Consider the following 20,626-nt stretch of genomic DNA (forward strand, 5'->3'; position numbering starts at 1 on the left):
TGATTTTTTTAAATTCTAATTGACATTTAATAATAGCAAAGATTTAATATTTAAATTTTTTTACACGGAGATGTTAATAATTATATAGATTATATAGATAATTTATAATATATTATGCATTTAACGAAAAACAGCTGCATATACTTTTGCGATGTTGTCGTTTGTTAATGTGACAAATATATCGCGAGCTATTACAATGATACGAATTTAATTCCAACACAGCATGGTAATTTTTAAGATATACATATATCGTAGCCTGTGCGTTCCTGCAAGTCCTGCGGTCGGACTCTCGTTTTAATACACGAAGGGAGAGAGGCTCAAAGCTCATTGTGGCCCCGACTCTCCCTCCGCCGCACCGTTTCTCGTCGTTCGTCCTCAGCGACCGCGACGAAAAGGAAGAATTCAAGGTCAGCGTGTTCTTCTGCACCGCTGTAACCCGTGCATTCTCCGACGGTACCTCGCATTATATGGTATACACACGTCTTACCCTTAGGCACGTCTCTCGCGAGACCTACTCTTATTACGCATATTACGCACATGGCCCTCTCTTTGAAACGCGCGAGAGAACGCATTGTGCTGGCTGAGAATTTAAATACTTAAACTATTTCCTGTCCACTGTAAGTTGCTCGGTTAAAGCGACTTGAGAAATAGTTGGTGTAGGCAAGTTTTCAAGGTCGTATATCTTTGAATATTAAAAAAACCCAGTTTGCGAAAACTCGCGATACGGTCGCGCGATCTTTGCAAGTTCAAAGCAATGTCGCATGAAAAACAAACACTTGCTACTGTGATGTCAGAGGTCAGATCATCGCGAGGAAATGTACGTGAATGGCTCTCGTGTAAAATTTACGAGAAATATATATATATACTCGCGCTTGAATCTCCTTTCGTTGAAATAAAATCTCTCGGAATCGATCTCCGAAAGCAAGATGAATTGCAATAACGAATTGCAGCCATGAATAGACTTGTAGAGGACAAATTTCAACTACGCGATAAGGGTGTTATGAATAAGAACACTCGTACGCGATTGTGTAAGCGGAAAACTTATTTGCCAATGCGAGGCGATATACAGTATCGTGCTAGTATACTACGGTGTTATAATATAGGTACGTGTTATATACGACGCATCATGACGCGCCAGCGTTTCATCACCGAGAAACGCGATACGAGGCGACGATGTGAATATATCGTGCGCGAAATCGCGACGACTTGTGCGCTACGCGATAATTATTTATATCATCGAGGAACGTCGTTCTCGGGCAATCGCATCGCATTTTATCTCTTTTACTTCTTACGCGGAGATACGCGGCCTTGTCAATTTATAATTTCTCGTTTCTCGTATGTACAATACATCCTGTACTTTGCGACATGTGTACGTAAAGTATCCAGGCAATCCGGACTCTGAAGTTTATTGATTTATCTAATATTAATCTTTATTTTTTACACGTACAAAGATCTAGAAGATGGTCGTAAAGTCTTTCAGACCGTCTTTTCAATTATGTAACACATAATTTCTATGAGACTCGATGAAAAATATATAAGTTTAATTGTACAATAAATAAATGGACATATTTATCTTTACAAGTTATAAATTTTTTTATTGAAAAATGATGCAATTTTATATCGCACATTTCGAAAAATAAAAAGATGTATTTATGGAAATATCAGCACAATTCTAATCAAACATTTTTCCAATGTTACGCAATTCTCACGCGGATTAAAAACACGAATGCAAACTTGTAATTGAAGTCAAAACATTTCTCTATTAAAAATTAAATACAAGTTATAAATTTCAAGAAACGAAACAATATTTTACAATATCATCAATCCGAAAACGGTATGAGCTTACATTTCTCTTCTCTACCGTAGAAAGTAACTTAACTTTCTTTGCTTTTTACACTGACGGAATTTTTTATGCGCGAATACAATTTCAAGTTTAGATCTCGGATTATGATGTATCTGCAGCGAATAATTTCACGGAGAGCGAGAAAAATGCGGAGTATCCAACCAGATGGAACATTTCTGTACCGCCGCGTCGCGGGTAAATTTCGCACAAATGCAGCGCGCATATGCATTCGGACGGCGGCTCCGGGTGAGAGAGTACGCGAAACGCGTACGCGCGTGAAACTTTTCTATCGATCGGCGATCGGCGAGCGGCGAGGCACGGGGAGTCACGTTGTCCTCGCGTGTCGATACCGATAACACCCTCGCCCTCGCCCTCGGCGTCGCCTCGCGAGCGACGCTCCGTCGTAGCCGGTGCGCGATAAGACGCTTATCGCCACTGCCGCTGTACTGACATGAGATACGAGGATACGACGGAGTCTCGGCTCTCGGCTCTCGGCTCTCGGCTCTCGGCTCGCGTCTCGCGTCTCGCGTAAGGATCAGTCCCGTGAAATAAAGACGAAGGTCGCCATGTAACGTACAATTTGCCTTTGGTCCTTTGGTCTTCAGGATAGGCTGCACGAAAGATCGTGACAAATTTCGGCGCCTCCTAATCACGCTGCTAAAACGCTGATTTAATTCCTCTCTCTACTCGTTATGATCGTTATTACGATCCAGCCACGATTTACGATTGCATAAATGTTTTTCAAAAATTATAGATAAATTATACAGTTACATTGTACATGAATTTATTTCCTATATCAGAAATTACATTGCATTCCTACAATCCATTTTAGAAGCGTCTTCGCGTATAAATATAATTTCATTCGTCGCACAAGGAAAATTAATACCGTCGAAGCGAATATTTTTAAATGCATCTATCGTCGCGTACGATCGATCGTACGCGACGAATGAGACTAATGAAATTATGCACACGGCTCCAGTTCTTTCTCTCGTATGATATAGCGACGCCACGTAATTGCGGAATATTTTGTCATTTCATGGATTGGGAAAAGGCTCTCTCTCTCTCTCTCTCTCTCTCTCTCTCTCTCTCTCTCTCTCTCTCTCTCTCTCTCTCTCTCTCTCTCTCTCTCTGTCTCTCTCTGTCTCTCTTATGTTAGCCGACATGCCAGTCACGTAAACCCCGTACGTAACCAAAGTTATTCTGTGAGCACACTGTGGAATACTAGAATACTATAGCGGCGAGCACGCGAGCGGATAAAGGCGCTCGAATGCGCGCGATCGAAAGTGCGACCAAGTGCAGCGATGGGTTCACAATTTTCGGGAGCTTCTTGGAAGAGATACCCATTGTCAAAGAGTACAACATTGACACGTCCCTTTCTTTCTAATATACATATAATATTTAATAAGATTAATCGTATATTTAAACGTGTATATTAAATATCGCGTGAAATGCACGAAAATTCGCGTCTAACTAATTAAATCGACTAACGAGAGCAATTTTTTCAACGATTGAAGTGTTGGTTAGGCGCGACGTATCTTCGATACATATCGTATAAACTAAATATTGTATAAACGTGAAATTTGTAAAATGCTAACATTGCTAAATTGTTACTTTAAATAAACGGGAGGAATACGATGAAAGGCATATTGCATCGAAGAAAGGTGGATCGACATTTTCCTCGCGAGGTTCCTAGATCGGTTTCGAGAAAAAACATAAATCTCTCGCGCGATAAATGGACGGAAAAGGCACTGTTATTCCGGGTATGCGTATTACGCACGCGGAAATCTAGCAAAAAGCGACACGTAATCGAAAAAAATTAAAAAAGAAGGAAAGAAAAAACGTTACGTTAGGCGCGCGTATGTAAATTTCGCGCGACGCGTAATCGGCTTTCGAACGGTTGTTGGAACGAAAAAGCGAATGCTCTATCGCGAACAAGTGGTCCTCGATCTTGCGGCTGACGCAGCACGGCATAAATTTTCGCAACCGAATCCGCCTGTCTTGCCTATCGAGCTCGAAATCGTCTCGCGCTTCTGCTTTAACCGAGCTACTTCAGTTTTCGCTTCACTTGGACGAACCATTACCTCGCCCACGTCGCAAACACAATCGCCTAAAGTCCTTTCCGATCGAGTAAAACCGGTTTGGATCGCGACCAGTGCTGTAACTATTCTACTTATGCGGCTGGATTTCACGATCGAAAAGAGAAGAGCTCTAGAGCTCTCCTTTTACGAAGCCCGCGTTAAAAGAAGGCCACGACGATATTCCCCGACGAATCAAACTACACAAAACGTGGCGCGAATCTTCGATCGATCTCTCGAATATCCCTTCGCGATTGAAACGCGAAGGGACGTAGAATAATAATTTGTAAAATTTTGTAATCGTCTAAAAATCATCATCGTTTATAAATAAAATTTTGTCGAATACAAAAAATTTGATTACAATTTGAAAACTCAAGACATTTTAAGAGAGATCAATTTAAACGATTCTGCGCTATTCGACAGGTTAAACTCGTGTTTGCTGCGTATCACCGTTCATTTTATACACGCGTATTTTGTATCCAATTCGTAGAAAGCTCGCGTGCTCGAGCGGAAAATTTTTTATTCGACAGCCGGAGCAGAGTTCGAGCTCTGTCGTCGATGAGGCGCCGATAACGCTAGCGAATGCAACGCGCCGCTAGCTTGTCAGTGTCATAAGATATACCGCGTATACATATACGCGGAGTAGAGTGCAAAGGGTTAACGACATTCCACGATGAGAGAGCGACGCGCTCGTCGCCGCCCCGCGCGCTCTTAACCCCTAACCGGCGTTAAGCGCTACTCGGTCATGCACCTCCGATGGGCGCTACACGCTATGCAACCCCCGGCGGAAGCGGCGACGGCGGCGACGGCGGCGGCGGAATCGATCGCGCGCGCGTTTCTTCGTCTCCGACGTAAAAATTAGTATTCCACTCTCGTCGCGACGGCCAGCGCACACTGTGAGAACGAGAGAAAGAAGGGGAGGAGGTTAAAGGGGAATGAGGGAGGGAGGGAGGGAGGGCCTTGGGGGGCGGAGGGGGGGGGAGAGAGGAGAAGAGAACCGGCGAAACATTCAACCCCCGTCACGATCTCGTTTGTACCTAACCCCCGAACTTACCCACCTATCTACCCACTCGCGCCTCGTCCTCCCGTCTTTCTCTCGGACGTTTTACGAAAACTGCACGACTATCGGGCTAACGCTCCTGAATATCGAAAACCGGGCCGATGCCGGTACCAAGGGACGATCCCCGTCCTCCCCCCCTTTTGGCTACGTGGGTCGCATTCGCGGACTCGGACGCGAATGCCGACCGAATGCCGATTCTCATCGCCCTCCGTCCCCGTCCCCGTTCACCATAAGCGTGATTCGTTTTAATTGCCGGCGTCTATCTATCATATAATACTTCGCACTCACGACCTCCCGTAAATCGTTCCTTTTTTTATCGCGGACTTGGCGGACGATCATTCGATATTTAACTATTCTCTCTCTTTACACCTTAATGAAGATTAACTTTGCTGCAATCGAATAGCTATTGATCTGTTAATAGTCGTAAATATAAAAGCGAATTAATTGTTATTTATTTATTCGTTCGATCTGTGATAAACTTTTAAAATAAAATGTGTGAAATGTTGTTGAAATTTTTAATATTATATTCAATTGACATCATTGTAAATGTATATATTTGCGGGCCAGATATATAATATAATTGTTTCATATTAAAAATTGTAGAAATAAGAATTAAAAATAAATGTCAATTTAAAAATAAGAAAAAACAAAAGCAGAAAACAGGTTATTTTTATTAGAGATTATTATTTATTAAATTGCATAAATTAATAAGCAAAATAACGAATATTTAATAACAAAAATTATAACCTGCCTCCTGTGAGGTTTGAACTCACGACCCCTGGTTTACGAGACCAGTGCTCTGCCACTGAGCTAAAGAGGCTGATGTTTTTCATCGTTAGCTAGAGAATGATGTGGCACAGATGCTTATCCCACCTTTCAATCTTATTCATATCGAATTTAGATTATATATATATATATATATATATATATATATATATATATATATATATATATATATATATAATTAGCATGTATATTACCTATATTTTAATTATATTCCATCGATATCAATCGGGAATAATTTTTGAATTCGATTTAATAGCGTCACGCATATATTTCTGTTCTCTTCTCTCGTTAATATATTTGGTCGCATTTAAATAACGTTGCACTTTCTTAAGTACTATTTAGAGCGTCTGCTATACGATGATGAACCTCGAGGAACTTCCGAAAATAAAATTCGACCCACCGATCTCGCGTGACGCAAAGCAGATGTCAGTTGCCACTTCCCGTTTTGCGCGCGGTACACAATAAGCCCCACGTGCTTTTGGGTTCCCCCGGGTAAGAGGGACACGTGCAAACTCACTTTCCTCACTTCGGTTGGCCGTAAAGGACAGATGTCGGGAACCGTCTTAAAGATTTCTCTCGAAGGGGCGACCCTTTTCGGGGACCGGCGAGGCTCTGTGAGACGCAATAAAAGGGACCCAACGGTACGCGCTTTCGTAAGTTTATTGTACTATTAAGCAGATGTTATCCAATGAATGCGCGCAATGCATAATATGAATCGCGGACAAAGGGCTCGATTTTTCTAGGCGTCTGAGAATTTTTGCATCTTTGCCCCCTGTACGTTAACCGCTGTTGTTTTAAAAGATGCATCTTGCCAATCCTTTCTTTATAAATGCATTCGAATTATCGATCAATATCCAATTATTAATTAATGTCATATTTTTGAGTCGTAGGCGTATAGTGATTAGATAGTAGCCCTCTCATTAAAGTTCATTAAAGGTCTTATATATTGAGACTATTATAGTATCTCTCCGCATAATCAATGTATTATATTTTTAGTATTTTAATTGAAAGTGTAAACTGTGATATTTAATTTCATAAAACTTGTAAAATGTATTATATATTTTGTGGATTTTTTTTTTTTTAATATCCGTATACTTTAGCGCGCTATACTTTGAAAAAATGTTAAAAAATTTAAATAAAATTATGTCGATTTAAAAAAGAAGTTTCGATTAACTTTCAGTTATTTAATTAAACTTGCATTCGAAACTATGATTTTTCGAATGTAAAAATGTGTCTTTGTTCTCAGTGTAATCAAATTACATGAAAAAACGATGATAAATAATCTATTAATCTAAAAATGTGTGTCAATACAATTTTTTAAATAGATAAACCTTTCACTTTGTTTTATCAGTTTTATGGTGTCGTCGTAATTGGCCCCCCCCCCCCCACACACACACACATCGATAATTGATAGACAGAATACTAAATGCGCTTTGTGTTCAATAGATCTTTGATGAATTTCCCGGATGTATACTGCACGATATTCTCGTCGTTTGAAAATTCAGAGAATTCAATTAAAAGAGCGGATGCCCATTTAACGAAACGTATACACTGTCTCGTCTGTGCATATGTACAGCAATACGTTTATATCTATAAATGCACGAGGCTGAAAGTTACCATTGACTCACCTTTTCATATAAAAGACAATTGAGAAATACGATCAAAATTAAGAGACGTCATATCGCACAGTTAAAAAAAGATAAAGGATTTATTAGTATACATATATTCTAAAAGCGTATGTTAAAAGAATCTTTATATATAAATATATATACACGTACATTATATATTTATAAATTTCGTTTGATAATGAGATATAATATTTTAACATATTATAATCCGTTACAAAATATAAACGGTAAAAAGTTAAAAACAAAAACGCTAAATGCATCGTTTTATAATTATAGAATTAATTATAAATTATAAGAATAAACATCGCTAGCACAAGTCAGTCATCTACGAAGGTGCGATCTCTTTCATTCGTTTCTGATTTCGCTCATTCACCGTAATCGCTCGGCTACACAAACAAAGCCGTCTATGATGTCCACGTGGTTTGCAAGTACGGGATACGTTATACTATACGACCCCTTGGTGCGTCTTTCGAGAAGTTTCCCGTTTGATGAAAGCAGACTCGCGCTCGCGCCAAACAGCGGTCCAACGTACGAGTGGTGGCCGCCCCACGACGAGCGGCGAGCAGCGAGACGAAGCCAACCGGCCAACCGGCCAACCGGCCAACCTCCGCTCCGTACCCTTGAACCTAACAGACGCTCGCGATGTTGCCGTCTCGTGCAAGTATGCCGCGAGCGGAGAGCGACGGAGGAGCGGAGCGGAGCGGAACGGAACGGTGACGGTGCGGAGAGCGCAGCGTGCTCGTTCGGTCGCGCTCGGCTGTATTCGATGCGTGCTTTCTTCGCAAGAATTCCGTGGCCGTGCCGTTCGCTTCCCCTCCTTTCCCGTCACCGTCGTTCTCGTCCTCGTCGTCCTCGTCGTCCTCGTCGTCCTCGTTGTCCTCGTCGTCGTCGTCGTCGTCGGCAGCGGTCGGCTGACGCGGTGCCGGCCGAGCTGACGTCACGCGCGTCAGCGTTACGCATAGCGTTACGTAAAAAACGTGCGGCTAGTTGGGTTGGCTGGCTGGCTGGATGGCTGGCTGGCTGGTTGGTTGGTTGGTTGGTTGGTTGGTTGGTTGGCTGGTTGGCCGGTTGGTTGCTTGGCTGACGAACTCTACTCGGTGGAGCATGTCGCCGCACGTAGCGTAGCGTAGCATCGCTTATGCGACGCTTACGTTTGCATTAAGCGACATTCTAGGCATCACGTACAGCTAAACGCGCGCGTTCTCCTTCGCAACTACTGTATAACGGAGACAAATAATTTTTTATCTCTCCTACTCCGTTATTCATCTCTGTTTCACTTCTCTCGAATTCTACTCTCGTAAATCGAGATAATTTCGAATAAAAAACATTATCTTATACTACCTATTATCTCTCGTATTCGTTTCGCGTTTAAATGTACCGTCAGATTTCCAAGGTTGATTCGTTTAATATGAACGTACAATGTTATCAGAATGATCGGATGATAATGATTAGCGGTAAATGTATAAGATACGGATGCGCGCTTCACGCGGCGTTAGGCTCGGAGTTTTTTTTTTTTTTTTTTACCGCCTTTGTTTAGCGCCACGTGCGTACGCGTACGAGTGTCTACTTCTCTTACTGCGTAGTATGAAAAAAAAAAAAAAAAAAAAAAATATTGCGCGCATAGTATAAACGCGATGAGAATCCGGAGATCCGGACAGCTATATTTAGAAAGTTAAATGCGCCGTGTGCAAATAACGTGGCTCTACGACACGATAATTTATGTGCGAGGAGAGAAGCGCCAGCCGAGACCTTTTTCCTCTTCTTTTTTTCTTTTTTACGTAACGTTACGCGCGACTCTCCGTGACGTCAGTTCGTCAGTGCTCTTCGGTATGCCGCCAGTCAATTTTATCGGCGGATTCCTCGTGGAGAAAGCATAGACAAACATAACCCACATAGAACGGTGTCTCTTCTCGAGCGCGGCAGGGTCAATGTACGATGAAACCGGAAATTCGTCGTCTGCGGTCTGCCTCGCGAGTCAACACTAGAGAAGAGTTCCCATTTTTTTCCTTCCCTACTTTTTCGCTAGTCCGACAATTTTACGTTAACGCATCGTTTTAAAACGCGCGCGCGAACCGTGTTATCTGTCTTATCTGTGCTGTAAAACCGGGCTAACAGAACGAAAAATTCAAACGAAGGGGGGACTCTGTGGGATATTTTTGGATTATATTCGAGGTTTTTGTAATAGAGTATTTTCATTCTTCCGAAAATCGAGGAAGATAATAGAGAGATCACTCGTGTATCGATGGACGCTCTTATTATTAGCTCTACATATGCATTTTTTGTTATGAATGATTAATATAATTAATTATTTCAATATTCTTTTTCTTCCAAACACAAAAAGTTAATTAATCTATATTTTTTTTAAATATAATTGAAAAAGAAATGTGTTTAAACGTCACACACGTATACAAGTTAAGTGTACTAACTGGGTAAACTGGGGCAAATGGTTTAAACCGGTTCTGAGAAGACGCTAATAAATATAAAGCGAGAAATTATTTATTCTACAAATTATTAAACAAACGTATATAAAATTTAAAAAGATATTTTTTGAAAATTTATGTTAATAAAGTTATAAATAAATTTTCCTTTAACTTTATTATACTTGCTTGATCAAGTCTATACTGCCAAAAGTCTTTTTCTACTTTCGTAACTTCTATATTTGTGAAAACTGTTAGAGTCGATAAGAATCGTAGTTTGTAGCTTTAAAAATCATGGATTTACATATGCTACAATATATAAAAGAGGCATTTTAAAATCGCATCTTTAATTGCATTCAACGAAGATTAAATTGCCGACAGCTCGCGCAGGCAATGTTTCTTTCATCATAAATGTGTCATAATACTCGTAATAATGTGTGATTTATGTTCGTGCTGCGAAACCGCAGAAATCCAAGAAAAGCTATTTACACAAAGGAACACTGAGACGCGAGGAGTCTCTCCTCGCGACAGAGCTCCGTGCATCCTCCTTTATTCTCCCGGTATGCTCCTTTATCCGCCGCGTCCGCGTCTCCCGTTCGCACGCTCGTGTGCCATTTACGAGGCAAACCGGTTTACGCTTTTTGCGAACCTCGACTTCGCGAAGAATGTTGATTTTTGCGTTGATATACTTGGGAACCTAACCTACATCATTATCCGTATGGATGAGCTGACTGTGCTTCAAAACTCTCTCTCTCTCTCTCTCTCGCTCAAGTGCAAGTTATACAAAACTGTCTTAAGCTTTTTTAGCCAAGTTGACACTAAGGCATTATAAATATTACATTGAAATATTCGAGGAAGATTACGCGCTTCGGAAATCACCCGATGTCTATTTTAAATAGGGCATTGTTTGGATCGGTTTTTTCATTTTAAAACAGCGAGCGTGAATTATGTATTTATTACGCCGGAAATTCAACTGTCTGTGAATAGCGCAAAAATAATATATAATATTTTGTGAACATAAGAATATTTACATAATCCTGCAAAAGTTATACGAATTGAAGAAGAATCGATATCAAATTTATACTGTAAAATTATTTATTCGAATTATTATTCCAAATGTTTCCATATTAAATTTTCAGATATATTATATATATTGTATATAATAAAAATAAACTCTCAATTTCACGGAGCAAATTTCTATCGAATTTTTTATCTTTTAACCTTTATCCTACTTTTGATTTTACCGATTCACGTCAATTAAATTAAATCGTCTCTTATCGTATTTCGTTACCTGCCATATTTTACAATCAATAAATACATAGAAATAAACTGTGGAAACAAATCAAAAGAATTGACTGCGTTAATTCAGATTGATTTAAAGAGGATCATAAAGAGCCTTTATATTGACTATCAAATTAGTTTGGATTTATTAATTCAGGAGTCTCTCTCTCTCTCTCTCTCTCTCTCTCTCTCTCTCTCTCTCTCTCTCTATCTCTCTCTTCCCGAAAAAAATTCAATTTAAGCTGCTCCCAAGAAACTGATGCGTTGTTTGATTCGTCCTTTTTTTTTTTTTTTTTTTTTTTATCGGATGAGAACAATCCCACGAGACGTGACGCATCTGACATGTTTAGTTTTCGTGAAGGTCCGTCCGGGTCTTTTAACAGTAGCATCATGAGCGAAAAATGATAATGAGGCGCACAGTGCTGTAGGTTAGTGAGAACAATAGCCAGTTTATTCACTTAATGAGTCTGCATGCATGCGGCTCGCGTGCTCGTGTAGTAAAAATATTTTCGGGCGCCGGGCCGTGCCTCGAATGACGAGCGCAGGAATTGTCGAATTCGTCCTCGACCGTGGAGGACAAAGTCACTTTTCTCTCTCTGTCTCTTGACACGGAATTTCAATTCTATCATTATATGCCCGCTTCGTTTCTCGTTTCTCGCACGTGTTGTCGTGTTACAACGATCCTATACGTATTTACCGGATTCGCGAACGTATACATATAAATAACCGCGATATTTTTACTCTGTGCGTAATTCCGTTACGATAAAAAAATGCACGTTCGTATACGCGTTGAGTGATATTTATATCGCTCTCAATAGAGAAGGGATCTAATACGATTTTACTTGAGACAGTTGTCGATTCTAATACAGACATGGCGAAACTCTGATATCTTATCGTTGGACTAATTGTGATGGATAAACCCGGCGAGATTATTATCTGTAGCATCGAGGATTCCGATTGCGATATGAAAATATTCCATTAAAACGATATGGAAGATTCGGCTATCCGCGAGCTGTCAGGGAAGACGAAGATCGTCGATCGTCGGGCGAACAGTTTCCATCAGTAAACGGTACGCGGTGTGCATCTTTCCGCGCGGCATATTATCGACGACGCGCGATCGCGGGAACCGGTTTGTCGAAACTTTCGAAAATTCCAGTATAATGTAGCCAAGCTTCTTCTCTCGGCGGGTGTCCGGCTCGCGAGAGCGAACGAGGATACACCGATCGCGCGAGCTTCTCTTTTCTCTCTCGTTCTTTATTTACAGTTACTTACGTAAGAGAGGCGCGAGCCTCTTTTTCCTCGCGTCTCTCGAATGATCGTTCGAGGCACGGGAGACTTGATCACGCCAGATTCGTGCATGTATGTATATCGTATGCGCACGCGTATAAAAGTACATAGCATAATCGTATGTCGCGTGCATACGCGCATGCGGAAGTTGTTCACTTACCTTCGCGTGAAATCGTATCTTGAGAGTCGCTGCTCTACCTGAGACACTGACAAGAAATCACTAGCGCGCATTATTTTTCGCATCGGGAAATCGCACCGTGCAAAAACCGGAGCTTATTATAAGTTACGTCGAGAAAATAATCGCGCTCGATAACTCGCGGCTATATATGCGAGCGAGCAGACACGGCTCCGATATCCGACGAAAAAGGTACGCTCGTGTTATTATTGCTGCGAAAAAACTAAATATTGTATATAGAATAAAATAATCGCTCGCGAATTATCGAAGGATCGCAAAAGGATATTATACAGTACACGGATATTTTCACAGACGTGATCGTTTCTAAACGGAGAACAAAATTTCATTACCGAGCAAGTTTCGCAATCATCTTGTCGTTTCTCTCGTGATGTATTGTAAAGTATAATCGTTTTTGAATCTTTAATAAACCACGTATGCGCAAACTGCGTCTTCGACACAAAAATCCACAGGATAATAATCTGTTTCCGCAAAACTTTCGCGAGTTTTCACGCGACCTCGTATCAAATTTCGATAAATATGAAAGTTTCAATTGGTAATAAGGAATTTTCACACACGAGTGTACTCACGTGCATCGCGTTGACCGATCGACGACGATGTTTGGTAACTCGGGTAAAATATCTGGATCAGGCAGAACATCTTGTATGTCCTTTGTGACAACTTGATTGCATCTTTCTGAAAATTATTAAAATTAATTAATAGAGACGATTTTTCCCTTTAAATTTAGCGTAAGATAAATTTCGAGTACTTTGATAAATCTTCACTCTAATAACTTTTTCGATTCTCTTATATTTTTATTTAAATTTGTTGTATTTTATAATTTTTTATATACGTACTATCTTCGAAAAAGAAGAAAAAAAAATTATTCGTTTTAATTTTCAATTATGTGTCATTAATATGCTATTAATTGCTAGAAATTATAGCGATCAATTATTTTTTTACCTGGAACGGAATTCTTCTCTGTATCATCTTCGATAGCGCGCTGATCGCGCCGATCAGATTCGTTCGCTAATTGCCCCGACATTCTCCAGTCGTGTATTTCCTTCCGTAAAATGTAAATCGGGTCATTGTTATCCGCGCTGGCGACGCATGTCTCGTCGTACAAGCGACCCTTATGTTTCGCATCGTCGCGCACCTTCTTATTCTCCTTTCGCGAAAGAAGCCTCTGCTCGCAAAAACCTCGCGGTTTCGTCGCGCCGGTCTTTATGGACTTTCCGCCCTTCGAAGATCGCGTCTTCTGCGACGATGCTCCCGCGGATGCGGATCTTTTTCCATCGACTATGAGATTTGTTCGTCGCTCGGAGGAAACATTTGTCGAGAACATGTTGAGACAGCAGTGGTTCTTCGACAATTGCGATATTATTTAACTATCTGGAATATCAAACATGGCACGTGTTGATTACGATAGTACAAAATATAGAAATAACGATAAATCGAAGAATGTTTTGTTTATACTTATTTTGTTTATATTTATTTGTTATATAACTTGCGTGAAACTCGAAGCGAATAAACCGGCGATTTAACGTGTACGCTTTCCAAGATTTAACAGACGTGTGTGACATACGGCGTGAGTTTCATTTCAAGTCCGTTGCTCTTCGCGCAAGAACCCTCAGCTGTCGGCTAAATTCACGCTACCGTAACGAAGACAAAACGTTATGAACATATACTTGTGCGGAACGAGACTCAACTGAACTGGGCAACAAAACGATTCCCCGACGTCCCGCCATTGGCGTGATTGTCACGTTTAAAATAAAAATTATTAACGTTATACGAATCTTGTGTCCTCATAAACGATGGAGCCAATTAAAAAATATCAAAAAAATCGCCTGGTAAAAGAAACATGTAGTGTCTTCTCTTTGCCTCGGATATATATATATATACGTACACGCGCACGCGCGCGCAATCTTTCGTTCTTTATGTATTAATTATATATTTATTATATATTTGGCATAAAACGCTACCTCCCCTCTCCTCATATCTCTGTAATATAGTACGATAATAATATATTATTCATCATTTCGAAGACGAAGGCAAAAATGGATGGACGAACGACGCGGTTCCGCGCTTCATCGATCCGCCGCGCCGTGTCGATACGAAACATATCTGCTGTTTATTTCCTGTCATCGAACTCCGCCGACATCGTGCTTCTTTCAAAAGCGACGATCGAGCGACACGCGAATCGATCCCGTTTCATTTAACTTTCACTACATTTCATTTTTAACTCTCGCCCAAAAAATTTCTCCGCGAGAGCTCACTTTTCAATTATACTCTAACGGTCAGTGGTTAAACCTGAAATTCGTTCGTTAAATTTCATCTACCTTACCCTTTGCATACCTTTATCAGTTTGAATGGAGATGAATGGCGATGACGGCACTATTCTTTTCTGGCATATAACTTTCGAAATATCAACTTTGTGTCAAATTAATATCGATATGAATAAAACGTCGAGTAAATAGCACTTCTTGACGACCTCCGCGGCAATTTAGAATTTAACGGACTAACAATCGCGTTGCCAACTATAGAAATTGATAAGTTTCTGCAGTATTTTCAGTAATGCCAACAGAAGACAATAAAAATACGCGAGAGAAAGTTGAGGTTTCCTATTTTATCTTCGAATTTTAAATATGTGTGATGTGAAAAAATATATATAATGTTAAACATGGCAATTTGAGTAATTAGATGCGAATTATGATATTGTTTTTATATTAATCTTTTTCCCGTGATATATATTCAGGTGAGAGACATGATGGCGTTATTAAAGGCGATATTTTATTTGTCGTACAAGCTTTTGTTGGACGTTCGGATTGGCTGCGGCTATTGCGAGAGATTTTCAAACCCTAGGCAGTCTATGAACCCTATTCGATAATTAATCGACACGTCCAATAAGCTAGTATGATATGTAATATTACGATATATATATATAAATCATTTTACTTGAATTGTATACACATTATACATACATCTCGCGCACGTGCTCCTTCCTAACCTCGTAATCATCCGTCAGAGTTGCACGAGATATATATATATATACGTATAAATTTGCGAAATTACGAATACAGTAAAAATCAACAAGAAAGTTATTTCGCAGAAATCATTCAACTTACATAATGGCGATGCAAGTTCCGGCTGATGTGGATGCTGATCAAATAAAATCTGTATGTATTTCTACACTCGTGTGTATACATACAATTCTTTTTTATCATACATTTTCATTACATTATAAACAATCCAAAAGTTATAAGTTACATTTGTATATACTTGAATAATAATGAAGGTGAATTTATTTAAGCACGTATAATATGAATATATTATTTGTTTCAGTTTCGAGACTTTCTCACTTCGTATAATAAACTCTCGGAAATTTGCTTTATCGATTGTATAACCGACTTCACGACGCGAGAAGTTAAAACCAAAGAAGAGAAATGTGCTCTTAATTGTATGGAAAAGTATCTGAAAATGAATCAACGAGTGTCTCAACGGTTCCAAGAATTTCAAATGACTGCTAATGAAAATGCTATGGCAGCTGCTAAAAGACAAAGTCAGGCAAATTAAGTTTAGTAATGAAAATGTAAATAAATAGACTTTATCATGATCTTCTATATCATAATCTTATATCTTATAAGATTACAAGAAATACCACTTGCAAGTTCCATTGGGTTATTGTTAATGTTCAAGTGAATATTTCTATATAAATATTATTACTTCGTCCAATATCTCCGATAGATACGTGTTATTTTAAAGTTTTGTAAAATAAAAAAAAAATTGCATAATGAATGTATACTTTGTAATATATATGTGATTTAGAAAAAGTTACATATATTGTGTGTATATATATTATAAACATAGAACAATAGAGAATTAATGTACATGTTAAATAAGTAAGCTTATTTTATTTGTCATGTTAATAAGCAAGCGGTACTGAGCTAAACCTTTCATTTTACAGATATAATTTTTTTCAGATTATAAGACATTGAATATATATCATATGTATATATCACAGTTTTCAATATATCATAATCTATGATATCATATATAGTTTTTGAATAAAATTATAGATTTATTTACATATTTCTTAATTCAAAGCTATTTTTTGTTGTAAAATATTATTTATGTCAAAATTTTTATAGTTTCTTTATATTATATAATTATTAACACTTCGAGTCTTTACAATATCAAAAATTTATACAAAGAATGAAGAAAGAGTGCTCTATATATGATCGTATATATATATATATATATATATATATAAATTTTATTGAGAGAAAAAAAATCGGTGTAACAATAAATATACATATATACAATTAAATTTTTTTTACAAAATCTTTTTTATAAAATAAAATTAAAATTTTTTATAAAAAGCTTTAGTCTTTTTAGCTTAAAGTATCTTAATAAATTTTGTTGTAAAAATAAAACTAAATTTAAAAAATTTCTTACATTAAATATATGTACATACGCGCGCGCGCGCGCGCGCGCGCGCACACACACACACACACACACACACACACACACACAGATGTATGTGCGTGTGTATATTTAACTTGATTTAGAGTGTCCAAAATCAGGGAATTTTGATTGTCCTTGTTGTATCTCGATATCCATACTTTCGCTGTCCCATTTAATCGAAGAAAATGTTTGTAAATCTGCTAATATATTTTGCCCTTGTTGTATAATCTCTAAGCCGAAACTTGTGCTGGAAGTCTGTTGCTCTTCGGTTTGCATTGTGGAATCCGAATTCGGTGAATTTGGGGGTGTCTTTCGCAATCTCTTATAGTCCGATAATCTGTTCAACGACACTTGATCTACGCACACAGCCTGTGTCGTGTGTCGCGTTTTGTATAGTATCGGGCAGCCTAGATCGCCTTTCAAGCTTAGACTGTATAGGTTGGCGAGTCGACGTAGCTTCTCTCGTTCGGGTTGTCGCATAGGATGCAGTTTCAGTTCGCTCTGAGTGGGATCTTGCAGGAATCGCGAGACCTTCTCGTTAGCCGATGTTATTATGGAATAACCCGGTTTGTTGTCGACGTGACGTCGCCCAGCGCGGATTTCTCTACCGCTGAGACCTTCGCGAATACGTTGTATTCTTTGTTTATAATTCCTCTTGGCTTCGGCTACTGAGTGTTCGCCATGCAGTATCATTTGAAAAGTCGAATCTGATGTGGTTTTATCGTCACTGGTGCTATCTCCATCGTCCCGCCAACTCGACTCACCGATCCAATCTGATTGTTCGTCGTCTCCTGCGAAAAAAAAATTAGATATTTAATTTGTAATATTTTACATAATATGTCTGTTATATTCCAAGCAATACATGAATACTATAAAGTCTTTAAATCTAGCATACCTTCCCTATCCTCATCGTTAGTAATGAGACCTGCTTCCGAATCGCTAGACGAGATGCTTGAACTAGATATACGCGAATGATCTACAGTGTCTTCGCCTTGCATTTTACATCGATTTTTCGGTTTGGGGTTTTTGGTTGGTTTAGATATTCTCATCTCGCAATCTATGGAACGTTCTCTACACGACCTCTTACGTTTCCCGCACCTGAAATGTAAATATTATACAAATATGTTTGTCACGCTTCTGATCATATACAATATAAAGAATAAATAATTATAAATTATTTTCTTACCATATAGCGCTATATCTATTTTTACAGTCATTTCGAAAAATACGTTTTTTCCCACTAAATGTTGAAGTTGACATAATCGCCACTGCTTGAGAAGTAGACGCATTAGAATCAGAATCAATGGCCATTTTTTTAAATTTTCTCTTGCGTCTTGTATTTGCTCTTGGTACAAAATTTTCGTTTACCGAGTCACTTTCGATATTACTGGCGTTATTTAAATTCGAGAAATGCGCGAAACGTTTGGTCTGATTTGTATCATCGCTGTCAGATTGGTATTTCGAAACATTGGCAGTTTTTGGAATGCGAATTTCGCAAATAGAAGATGAGCTGTCATCTGAATGTCTGTTCATACTTAAAGCCGCTGCAAAGTATTATTGTGTATATATATATATAATACTAAAAACGTAATAGTGCTTTTTTTTTGTATATAATAATATAAAGTATATTTATCAGTTACTTGTCATATTTCATAATGCATTGCATGTTTAATTTTCACAGATCACATGTGATTACATAAAATTAACTTCTTTATGTTATAAAAATTGGTTTTTACAAAGATAATCTTTTCCTTCCATAATTCACATTATGCCTTACAGAAAATTGTTAATTGTGTAAGCGTAATTAGAAGCCATATACTATATTATTTTCATGTTAGAATGCATAAGATATGTTTTATTATTTTCATGTTTGTTAACGTCTGATTGATTTTTTAGGCAAAAAATTAATTTTTAAGATTGTGTTTAATTTTATTCCCTTACACTTACGAATATTCCCCGTGGAGCGCGCTCTTCTCCTAATGCCCCATCTGCGTCTGAGATTCGCGCTGCTGCTGCTTTCCTCAAGTGCCAAAGTCAAATCGTGCACAAGGGCCTCCATTTTTACTCTTAAATCCGCCGGTACAGCTTTGAAAACACGCTCCATTTGAAGGATGCGTTTTTTACTGCAAAATAAATTATATTGATTATCTATCCTATTTAATCAGTATATACATATTTACACTCCTCTTTTATGTTTTCCTAATTTATAATCTCGTTTATTAACATAATTAGCTTCCATAGTCTTCATTATATCTAATTTTAATACAGAATGTGTACATTTCTCAATGAACTAATATATATATTGATTCAAATTTGTTTAAGACTTTTTCCAAACGTTATTCACATTTCTATATCAAAGTTTCTACAGCATCGATTTTTGCCAGACCAGAATTGCGATTAATTCACGATCCATGTTTAGAGAAACTTCTCGATCGCAGATCGTGATGTCCGGAGTAGTAGAAAGGCACACATAGGGCGACTCCGAAAACGATGAATTTATCGAGAACATCTATGATACGTGTCGTCAATCGTCGAAGAGGGGGTCAAAATAAATTGCGATTGCGTCGACTTTTAACTTTCGTTTGTGACAATACGTAACATCCTGCTGCTCACCTCTTACAAGTAACGTCCATGAGAGCCTCGCCTCAAAAATGTCTCATTGTTAAACTCGGTCTATTTGTCGACCGACAATGATGTGAACAAAAGATTGCGCAGCGTCTCGAACGTCAGATCTGTCAAGACTATCAATTGTCAAACTATCTTCTCCGTATGTTTAATCGCACACCGTAGCGAATCGCATCTACAAAAATAGACAAAAGTATACCTACACGTATGTGTATGTATAATGCGTTGTGCGTGTGGTATGTGTGTGTGTGTGTGTGCGCGCGCGCGTGTGTGGTGTACAAACGGTACACACAAGGCACATTTATTTATGCATGATGCGTACGATGGAGCAACTAGAGAGTCTCTAGGAGAGAGAGATGTCAACCAGCCATTTCATGATTGGCTGGCGTAATATGTGCCGATTTGGTCATTGCGACGCCAATACAGATGAGCAGATGGGATACGAATTCTCGGACCGACGATATCAAATGTTTAAGGTTATATTACGCATATTACAAAATATAATGCGTAATAGAATCCAAAACATTTGATATTTTCGATCCGAGAATTCGTATCCCATCTGCTCTGCATTGGCGTCGCAATGACCAGATATATTATGCCAGCCAATCACGAAAAGGCTGGTTGGGTTGGCGTCTCTCTTTCTCCTAGAGGCTCTCTAGGCTAACGCATCGGTTGTTTCATGAGAATGCGTCTTAAAGAATTCTGAAATATGCATTATCGCGATGCATCGCTATCCATCCTTTGTATCGCTCTTGTTTTTTTTTTTATATCATTCTATTATGTGCAGATGCACATAAGAAAATAGTATATGAGCATGTAATTTCAATCTTTGTTACAAATGCTAGCTCCAAACGACTTTCCATATTATGTTATCGGCCGTGTTCCAAAAATCACTATTTAAAAAAAAAAAGCATTCATGCGCGTGCAGCTGCAGGTCCGATCGACGGTGGCGCTTAGAATGCGGTATGCGCATATCTCCACGGCCATT

General features: G+C 38.8%; 3 protein-coding genes and 1 non-coding gene across 8 annotated transcripts in view; 1 reads left to right on the plus strand and 3 right to left on the minus strand.

Annotated features, from left to right (window-relative positions):
* Positions 1–13,894, minus strand: part of LOC138941238 (enolase-phosphatase E1) — a 57,375-nt gene extending 43,481 nt beyond the window's left edge. Inside the window, exons 1-2 of the mRNA XM_070310714.1 lie at positions 13,513–13,894; positions 13,140–13,245 (exon numbers count right to left, since the gene is read on the minus strand). Coding sequence (XP_070166815.1) covers positions 13,140–13,245; positions 13,513–13,894 — 488 coding nt within the window. The remainder of the gene's footprint in view (positions 1–13,139; positions 13,246–13,512) is intronic.
* The window catches only part of Tim9a (translocase of inner membrane 9), a 35,600-nt gene extending 19,171 nt beyond the window's left edge, over positions 1–16,429 (plus strand). The window contains exons 1-3 of one of the 2 annotated variants that reach the window (XM_070310721.1): positions 12,670–12,744; positions 15,659–15,725; positions 15,892–16,429. In XM_070310721.1, the coding sequence (XP_070166822.1) occupies positions 12,704–12,744; positions 15,659–15,725; positions 15,892–16,122 (339 nt within the window). In that variant the 5' untranslated portion in view covers positions 12,670–12,703 and the 3' untranslated portion in view covers positions 16,123–16,429. Of the gene's footprint in view, positions 1–12,669; positions 12,745–15,658; positions 15,726–15,891 lie in introns of those variants that run through there. The other variant, XM_070310722.1, reaches the window with a different exon arrangement.
* On the minus strand, positions 5,727–5,798 carry Trnat-cgu (transfer RNA threonine (anticodon CGU)). Its single transcript has one exon. It is a non-coding gene; the product is annotated as a tRNA-Thr (tRNA).
* Positions 16,430–16,832: 403 nt separating the features above from the next.
* LOC138941053 (G patch domain-containing protein 2-like) lies at positions 16,833–19,998 on the minus strand. Of its 4 annotated transcripts, none has more exons than XM_070310352.1 (5): positions 19,627–19,998; positions 18,955–19,136; positions 18,200–18,557; positions 17,909–18,111; positions 16,833–17,804 (listed from the first exon to the last, which is right to left on the minus strand). In XM_070310352.1, the coding sequence occupies exons 1-5, from the start codon at positions 19,644–19,646 to the stop codon at positions 17,104–17,106; spliced, it is 1,464 nt and encodes a 487-aa protein (XP_070166453.1). In that variant the 5' UTR covers positions 19,647–19,998; the 3' UTR covers positions 16,833–17,103. The 4 variants fall into 4 exon arrangements, with proteins under 4 accessions (XP_070166453.1, XP_070166454.1, XP_070166455.1 ...); XM_070310353.1 differs by having other exon boundaries at positions 18,961–19,136; positions 19,627–19,996; XM_070310354.1 differs by lacking the exon at positions 19,627–19,998 and adding an exon at positions 19,400–19,562.
* Positions 19,999–20,626: the final 628 nt, after the last annotated feature.

Source organism: Polyergus mexicanus, unplaced genomic scaffold (genome assembly GCF_030449975.1).
Source record: "Polyergus mexicanus isolate NDT 795.1 unplaced genomic scaffold, iyPolMexi1.0 SCAF_18, whole genome shotgun sequence".
In the NCBI taxonomy this organism is placed as follows: Eukaryota; Metazoa; Arthropoda; class Insecta; order Hymenoptera; family Formicidae; genus Polyergus; species Polyergus mexicanus.

Bases quoted from the DNA above. Each gene is read 5' to 3' on its own strand.
- LOC138941053 (XM_070310352.1), bottom strand. From the start codon at position 19,646: ATGGACGTTACTTGTAAGAG. The intron at 18,558-18,954 runs GTAAGGGAATAA...AATACTTTGCAG, and splicing joins CACGGGGAATATTCGTAAGT to CGGCTTTAAGTATGAACAGA. The intron at 18,112-18,199 runs GTAAGAAAATAA...TTTACATTTCAG, and splicing joins AATAGATATAGCGCTATATG to GTGCGGGAAACGTAAGAGGT.